General features: G+C 63.2%; 1 protein-coding gene across 1 annotated transcript in view; it reads left to right on the top strand.

Moving 5' to 3' along the window:
- The window catches only part of Tpcn2 (two pore segment channel 2), a 20,098-nt gene extending 14,199 nt beyond the window's left edge, over positions 1-5,899 (top strand). Inside the window, exons 18-26 of the mRNA XM_013021195.1 lie at positions 456-505; positions 1,585-1,684; positions 3,243-3,314; positions 4,000-4,073; positions 4,365-4,446; positions 4,549-4,631; positions 4,816-4,897; positions 5,070-5,164; positions 5,729-5,899. Coding sequence (XP_012876649.1) covers positions 456-505; positions 1,585-1,684; positions 3,243-3,314; positions 4,000-4,073; positions 4,365-4,446; positions 4,549-4,631; positions 4,816-4,897; positions 5,070-5,164; positions 5,729-5,807 — 717 coding nt within the window. The 3' untranslated portion in view covers positions 5,808-5,899. The remainder of the gene's footprint in view (positions 1-455; positions 506-1,584; positions 1,685-3,242; positions 3,315-3,999; positions 4,074-4,364; positions 4,447-4,548; positions 4,632-4,815; positions 4,898-5,069; positions 5,165-5,728) is intronic.
- Positions 5,900-8,074: the final 2,175 nt, after the last annotated feature.

Here is an 8,074-nt window from a genome sequence, read left to right as displayed (position 1 = left end):
GGGCTCTTCTGGTAGGCTCCACGGGCAGGGCCTGTGGCTCGGCCACGGCTCCCTCTCTGGTCTCTTTAATCCCAGAGTTGCTGGGTGTGGGGCTGAGCCCCTGGGGAGGGTCTCAGTGCTGGTCTCTTCTGGATTGAGGGGGTCAGGCTGTCATTTATGCCTCTGAGGGGGAGCTGGGGAGGACCCCCAGCGGCCACCAGCTAGCCCAGACCTGGCCTCAAAGCCACCGATTTCTCGGTGTGCCACTGTAGGCTTGGGGTCTGGGGGTCCGTCCCCTGTCCGCTGGGCGGGCCCCGGGGCGCTTGTGCCATCCCCAGTTCCTCAGGTCAGAGGGTTCGACCCCTGGAACCCCGGGCAGGGGCTCGGATCCTCTCCGAGGCCCCCGTGGTGGCTGAGGGCTCCCCACTCGGGGGAGCACGGCGGTACCAAGCCTGCTTTTCCTTTTGTGACTGAAGGTCCTGCAGATCTCAGCCCTGGCTGTGTACCCGCTCCCTCAGGCCGGCAGGTACGTGACGAGGACGCTCAGGCCACGCGTGGGAAGTGTGACAGCAGAGTCCTTCCTTCCCTTAGCAGGGTCCCCTCTGAGTTGCTGGTGCCCGTGGGGTTCAGCTCCTATCTGGGGTTGCCCCCCCCTCCCTACCAGGGTATGGTATGGTGTGTGGGTCTGGGCGTGCCGGGCTGGGCTGGGCCTGTGTTCAGGGCCGTAGTCCTGCGGCTGCTGGGCGGGGCCCGAGCCTGAACTTGGTTGGCTGATGTTGGGCTGTTCTTTGCGCCCCTGGCCTTCATTCTGGCCATGCAGAGGGAACTCTGCCAGCCCCAGGTGATCCTGGCAGGGCTGGCAGACTCTGGCTGAGTCAGAGCCATTGCTGCTGAGGCTGAGGCTGCTCTGTCTCAAGACCTGAGTCCATCGTCTGTGCCACGAGGCCCTGTAGGCACTGTACATGTGCCAGGAAACTCAGCTCCCGTGTGCCACAGCTGGGCACAAGCGTGCGAGGGGCAGGGCTGGGCCAGGCCAGGCCTGGCGCACGCTGTCCCTGGGGTCTGCCTCTCAGATCCTGCACTGCTTTTGTCCTGGGTAGCAGAGTAGCTGGGGGTGCTGGAGAGAAGAGGCGCAGGGCCCAAGCTTCAACCCTGGCGTCTTTCTGGGGAGCCCGTGGGCTTCTGACTCCTCAGGGAGCTGGGCAGGCACCGTGGGCTGGTCCCCAGTGTGTGCTGTCACCTGTGCTTGTGTCGTTGCCTGGGTGGGAGCTGGGTCTTCTGAAAACGTGGAGAAGCCATGAAGGCCGTCATGGGGGGACGGGGCAGGTCTGGGGTCAGCTGTGGGGTCCAAGTCGGGGAACAGGGCCACACATTGGGCATGATGGCCTCCTTGGTAAATGGGGTGTCTGCTCCGCATTCTGGGGGCTGTGCCGGGACATGTGGCTGTGACCGGACTACTGAGGGGGGCGCGTGTGAGCGGAGAGCCTCGGGCCCTCCCTCCTCCCCCACGGGAGCTTCTCAGTGTCCGTGCAGTGAGTCCCGCATGCCTGGCTGACAGACATCTGTCCCTCATCCTCCCCCCACCTGCCGCCTGTGTCTCTTCAGGAAGCCGGAGGTGCTGGGTCTGCTGTCGCTGTGGGACCTGACGCGGCTGGTGAACATGCTCATCGTGTTCCGCTTCCTCCGCGTCATCCCCAGAATGAAGGTGCGTGCCCGCCCGTGCCCGCTCGGGCCCCTGCCTTGTCTGCTGCAGAATGGTGCTGTGTTCTAGGGCTGGTGGTCTGGGTCTGGGACTGAGCCCCAGCTCCTCAGCTTGGGCCACAGCCTCAGCCTCTACTGTCCCTGAAACAGTGATCGGCCTGGGCTTGGGGTGAGGAGGGAGGTCTGGTGAGGGGTGGGCGCGGCCCCCTCCGCCGTCCCAGGAGAGGCTGCCGCTGGGCATTGGTGAGAAGGGCCTTGGGCGAGGGTTGGACTGGACCCACTGCAGGTTCTCCAACGCTGTCAGGAGTGTCATGTCCCTGAGGCAGGGAGGGCAAGGCTGGCCAGGCGGGCAGCCAGGTCAGGCTGAGAGCGTCAGTGGGAACCTGAGCTTCCGCCCTCCTCCCTGTCCTCCTCCTGGATGGACGGCCCTGTCCTCTGGGATCACCTCTTCCCTCCAGTGTGTCCCATGTACCACACACACACACACACACACGTGCACACTGCCCACTTGGGATCATGCTTATGCACATCACACAGGATTGTGTGCATACATGAGACTATGTCCATGCACACATACGTCTGTATTGGGATCACGTCCGTGCAGATCATACAGACATGTCCATGTGCAATTACGTAACGTTCACACATGTCCCCAGGGGACCATGCATACACCCCCCCCCCACAAGATCACGTCCACACAGGATTATGTACATCCACACGAGACTACGTGCACTTGCCCCGAGGCCCGCACAGGATTGTGTCTGCACACACATCCACATGGGTTCATGTGTGCACACCTGCACACACATTGTAACATGGCACAGCCCCACAGGCACCTGTGGCCTCATACACGTGGCCGCAACGCATCATCGTGTGTGTATATCACCCACACAGTCACGTGTGTGTGTATTTGTGTGAGGCAGAGGAGAGGTCTACGCGACCTAACAATGTACATGTTCACACATGACCTCATGTGTGCACACGTGACGTCACATGTACACACTCATTCCCGTGATTGCTAGCTGTGGTCTTGGACTATTTGCCATGTCAGGCTGGTTTGGCTGGAAGGCCTGGCTTTGGCCCCCCAGCGTGGTGGGCTCCCCTGTGTGGCGGGCTTCTGTGGCTCTCTGGAGCCCTGGGGCATTCCTGCCCCTTCTAGGTTTGTGTTCCCTGGAGCCTTTGGCCCACAGAAGGACTGAACTGGCCACAGCTGGCAGGCGAGGCCTGTGGGTTCCAGAGGGACGTGGAACTTGGCAGCCACTGTGGTCATGTGTGGCCTTGGGCAGGTGGTCCGTGGGTGTGTGAGCGGATGTGGGGTTTGTCCAGGTGTGTGTGGATGGCTCTGGGGTGAGTGTCTAGGTATGCTCAGGTATGTGGTGGACACTGGGAGTGTCTGGGTGTGTCAGGGCACATGTCTACATGTATTCCGTGTGGATGGCTGCTTGCAAGCTGTGTCCAGGCTTGGGGTCATCTGCCTGTCACCTGCTGTCCGTCAGGGCCGACGGGGGCTCCTGCTGTCCCCTCGTGGGTCAGGAGGAGTAAGGGCTGTCTTCTGTCCACAGCCTATGGCAGTGGTGGCCAGTACCATCCTCGGCCTGGTGCAGAACTTGCGGGCGTTTGGTGGGATCCTGGTGGTGAGGCCCGGGAGCGGTGTGGCTGGGCTGTGGGTTGTGGTGTGGCCGGGCTGTGGGCTGTGTTGTGGAGGGGGCGGGAGGAGTCCTGGATGGGGCAGCGGTGGGCTGTGAAGTCCAGGAACCTCAGGCCCAGGGCAAGACCAGAACTGGACCTGGGGACTGTCACCCATCAGCACTCCCCTGCTGGGCCCCGGGTCCTGTCCTGTCCTGTCCCTGTGATCTCTGGGTCCCGGCTACCCTGAGAGTGGCTGTGGACGGTGTCAGAGGCCCCGACTTCGCCTACAAGGTGCCCCTGCCTGCAAGAACTCTGGCACAGGCCCTTTTTGTAGGGGACTCTAGGGGCTTGGGGCCCAGTGTGCTGGGTGAAAGCCCTTCCCGGGCACTGCCCTGCCACCCAGCAGAGGGACCTGTGACCAGGTAGGGCCCCGGGCCTTCCCTGGCTGGAACCAGCTGGGAACTGGCCGGCAGTGGGTGTGGCAGTGCCCGGAGCAGCGGTGTCCAGGCCCCCTGGGGATGTTAGGTCCCGCTGGGCGCTATCCCCGGCCAGCCTGGGGGAGCAGCTGTGCTTCGATGCAGAGGTGTCGGCCTGGGACTCAGGGCCTGGTGGCCTGGGACTCAGGGGCCTGGCCGTGGCTCGTGTGGCTCTGTGGACCGCGGGCCGCTGACGGCGGCTGCCTCCCCCCAGGTGGTGTACTACGTATTCGCCATTGTTGGGATCAGCTTGTTTCGGGGTGCTGTTGTGGCTCCGGGGAACAGCAGGTAGCGAGGGGCCCCGGGGTGCCAAGGGCCAGCCTGCTGGGCTGGGGTGGGCAGAGCCTTCAGAATGAAGACCTTTTCTGGGTTCCTTTCTCTCCTCTGCCCCATCCCATCCCCCCCGTCCCGCGAGCCTTTCCCAGCAGCGGCGCCCTGTCCCCTGGAGTCCACAGTGGCCCTTTGCTGGACGTGGCAGTTCCTGGGGGCCAGAGAGGCCCAGGCTGGCCAGGGAACGGGCCGCGCCGGGCAGTGTGGCCCCGGGGCCTGGCCAGTGACCTGGTGGCAATATGTTGCCAGTCTGGCCTCTGCCAACATCTCGGCACCCTGTGGAAGCTTCGAGCAGCTGGAGTACTGGGCCAACAACTTCGATGACTTTGCTGTGAGTCCCGTTTGGTTGCCTCCCTCCTCCCTGGGGCCCCGCCCTCCGCCCCCCTCCCCACCCCCCTCCCCGCCCGCCATGCCCTCTTCTGTTGCCCCTCAGGCCGCCCTGATCACGCTGTGGAACGTGATGGTGGTGAACAACTGGCAGGTGTTCCTGGATGCCTACCGCCGCTACTCAGGCCCGTGAGTCGCCTCCCCGCCGCGGGGTGGCGCCCTGAGACTCGGGGCTTCTGCCTCGTGGGCTCTGGTGGAGGGGATGGAAGGCTTCTGGGGAGTGGCATGGGGTGGCGGCCTAGGGAGGCGTGGATCGCGTTGTGGGCCGCGCTGCTCGCTGCTCACTGTGGCCGGGGCCCTGTCCCCCCCACAGGTGGTCGAAGGTCTACTTTGTGCTCTGGTGGCTGGTGTCCTCCGTCATCTGGGTCAACCTGTTTCTGGCACTGCTTCTCGAGGTACTGGGGTCCCCATGTCGGCCTGCCTCGGGCTGCAGCTTTGCCGGACCAGGCCCTGCCGGTGCCGCGGCTGAGGGTGCAGCCAGCCGCCCATCCAGGCTCCCGCCGCGGCCCCCGGGAGGCCCTGGCTCCCGGCCGCTGGGGTCCGCTGAGCTCCCCTTTCCCTCTTCAGAACTTCCTTCACAGGTGGGACCCGCGCGGCCACCAGCAGCCCCTGGCCGGCTCGCAGGAGGCCCCGTGCCAGGGCGCAGTGGAGCTCTTGTTCAGGTGAGGATGGAGGGCCGCCCGCAGGGCTCTTTGCTCCACTTCCTTTAGTCCTCGGTTGGTCTTGTGACCCGAGAGAGCCACACCCTCTCTCAGAAATTGTCCCCCTGTTGTGCTCTCCTGTGGCACTGTGTGGGTCCTCCGGCTTTCCACACCATCTATCTCTTTTTTTTTTTTTGGTCATGGGGCCTGAACTCTGGGCCTGGGCACTGTCCCTCAGCTCTTCAGCTCAAGGCTAGCATTCTACCACTTGAGCCACAGCACCACTTCTGGCTTTTTCTGCTTATGTGGTGCTGAGGAATCGAACCCAGGGCCTCATGCATGCAAGGCAAGTGCTCTACCACGGAGCCACCTTCCCAGCCCTACCTCATTTTTACGTATTGCTGTTGTGAGGATGGAGCCCGGCCCCTTAGGACTCTCCCGCCGCCCAGCACCCTCTCTGGGCTTTTACCAAGATGTAGAAACATTGTAGCAGCCGGGTGTGTCGGGTGGCTTTGCCCAGCTCCCTGGGGACCCTGAGGGGCCTTCCCCGGGCTGAGCTGGCCGTTTCCCCGCCCTGCTCCGCAGGGACGTGCTGGAGGAGCCCCGCGAGGAGGAGCTGCTGGACAGGCTGAGCCGGCACCCGCACCTGCAGCTGTCCAGGTGACGGCAGGCCTCGGGCCGGGCCCCGAGAAGGAGATGCTGGCCCAGGACCCACGCTGGCTGTGGGGGAAGAGCGGGGGCAGGAGGAGGAGGAGGAGGAGGAAGAAGCCATGACAGAGCACTCCGTGAGCACGGGTGCACAAGGCGGAGACAAGTACCCTGTGTCTGGGTCACGGCAGCCTCTCAGGACGGCGCTGGTCACCGTGGCCGTCACGGGGCAGGGCGTCTGCTCAAGGCTGCGTTCCTCTGCGCCCTGCTTCAGTGAGGCTCCCCGCGGGACAAGGAGCAGCTGCTTCCCTGCGTGCCTTCACTGCGGGTGGTCTTCAGGGACCTGAGCCCTGCCCGGGGCCTGTGCAGGGTGACCGGCAGGATCTAGGGTGCCCAGGTTGGGGTGCCGGTGGCTTTCCGTGAGGAGAATGTGGACTGTTGTTACTTTGTGCCTTGTGTGAGTGATCGGGTGTAATTCTCCCGGTCAGAACACCAATCATGACGGCGTTCTGTGAACGGCTCTGCTGTGTTGTCACTCCTGGCCCTGTCTCGGCTTGGCTGCTGAATTCGCCTTTGAGGCTGTGTGCTGCACCGGGGCACCCGGCTATGGGGTGCGCCGGGCTTTTCGTGTACTGTGTGGGGCATGTTTAGTGATGTGCATAGGGGTCATGCGCCCATGGTGGCCCTACTTTTGTGTCCTCGAGGTGTGTGGCAGAGGCTGGGGGTGGGAGGGGAAGTGGGCGATGGCGCAGGCCACGCTGTCACTTGATTCACACTAGGTCTGGAAGGACGAGTGTTTTTGCAATTCAAGTGCCAACGTCTGTGCTGGGTGGTGTAGTTTCTGGAGGTCTCTGCGTGGAAGAGGATTTGGAGATCTGGAAGTGATCGCTGCTTGGTTAATCCACAAGTGATGTTGCCTGGTGCTGCTGGTCGATGAGTGATGTGATGGATGAGTGATGTCTGCCCGGGCAGGAAGTCGGAGCTTGGGTACGACTTGGCTGTAAAGTCCTAATAAGGTTTGAGGAGAGTAAAACTGGAAAAGCAGTTCCAGAATGTCACAAGGCCCCAGTGCTTGCTTGGGCTGTGTAAATGGTGGGAAGGTGTGTGTGTTCCTGGGGAAGGCCTTTGAGCACCCCCCCCTCTGGGGGTGGGGGGGGGCAGGGTACCCCTTCATTTGTTGGAGATTGGGCGCCACCTTGTGGTACAACAGGGTTCTGCTGACCTTTATAGTATCCGGTGGACACTGACCCAGAAGCAGTGGGTGATCTGCTTCTTCCATCTGTGAGCCCCCGAGAGGTAGCTCTCCACATCTCAGTATGCCTGGCCCTCACCCATTGGTGGATGTCTGCGTCCTCCTGGCTGGCTGCTGTCCACTCTGCGTGCTACAGCCTCGGAGTGGACATGCCCCCTGGTCTCCTGCCAGGCTGCGCCTTACCCCAGGCCATCCGGGCACCGGGAGGCGGTGCTGGGGGGCAGCCCTGCCCCGGGAGGGGCACTGCTGTGTCTGGACTGTGGTGGGGACCAAACAGACGTGGTCAGTTGGGGTGAGACTTCTGACCATGAGCCTCACTTCGAGGACCTTCTGGGGGCTGCTTGCTGGTCCCAGAGCTCACCCCACTGGGCTGGTACCGGGGCAGGGCTGCTGAGGGCTGCCTGGGCTGGACCCTGGAGCGGTCACACGGCCGCAGGCCAGAGGAGGCGGCGGTGAGGGGGCCGCCGTGGGCAGGAGTCCAGGCCTGGGCGCAGGAGGCGTCTGGGGTCCCCTGCTGGGGACCAGTGGCCTGGGGCAGCAGGAGGCACGGATGGGAGTGGCTGGTGGGTGTGGGGACACCTGCGGGGCCGGCAGGGGCCGTGGTGAGTGGGGTGGGTGCCTGGCTCTCACACGCTCTGGAGAAGCAGAGCTGAGGGCCTGTGTGGTTGAGGAGGTATCAGAGCTCAGCTAGCGGGCACCATGCCGGTGAGGGGCCTGGGCAGGTACTGTGACTGGGGATGGGAGCAGGCCCAAGGCCGGGCTCACAAGTTCCAGCTTGTATTAACAGCAATAATGACAGACCCTCAGCCTTCTTCAGATCTCAGCCTCCTGAGTAGCTACGATGACAGGCGTGAGCCACTGGCGCCCAGCAAGCTGTACTTTAAAAGTTAACGTTTAAATAAGGGAAAACTGAACTGAAATTCCTCAAAATGAGCTGGAAGAGTTAGAGGGTGCTTTTAGTCACCGTGGCTGTGAGACACCGCTCGGCAGCGCCACGATGCCAGCACACATTTGTGTCCATGGCGTGTGCG

The sequence above is a fragment of the Dipodomys ordii genome, unplaced genomic scaffold (genome assembly GCF_000151885.1).
Source record: "Dipodomys ordii isolate 6190 unplaced genomic scaffold, Dord_2.0 Scaffold54, whole genome shotgun sequence".
In the NCBI taxonomy this organism is placed as follows: domain Eukaryota; kingdom Metazoa; phylum Chordata; class Mammalia; order Rodentia; family Heteromyidae; genus Dipodomys; species Dipodomys ordii.
The sequence above is the reverse complement of the archived record's forward strand: the minus strand, read 5'-3'. Positions and strand labels throughout refer to the sequence as shown.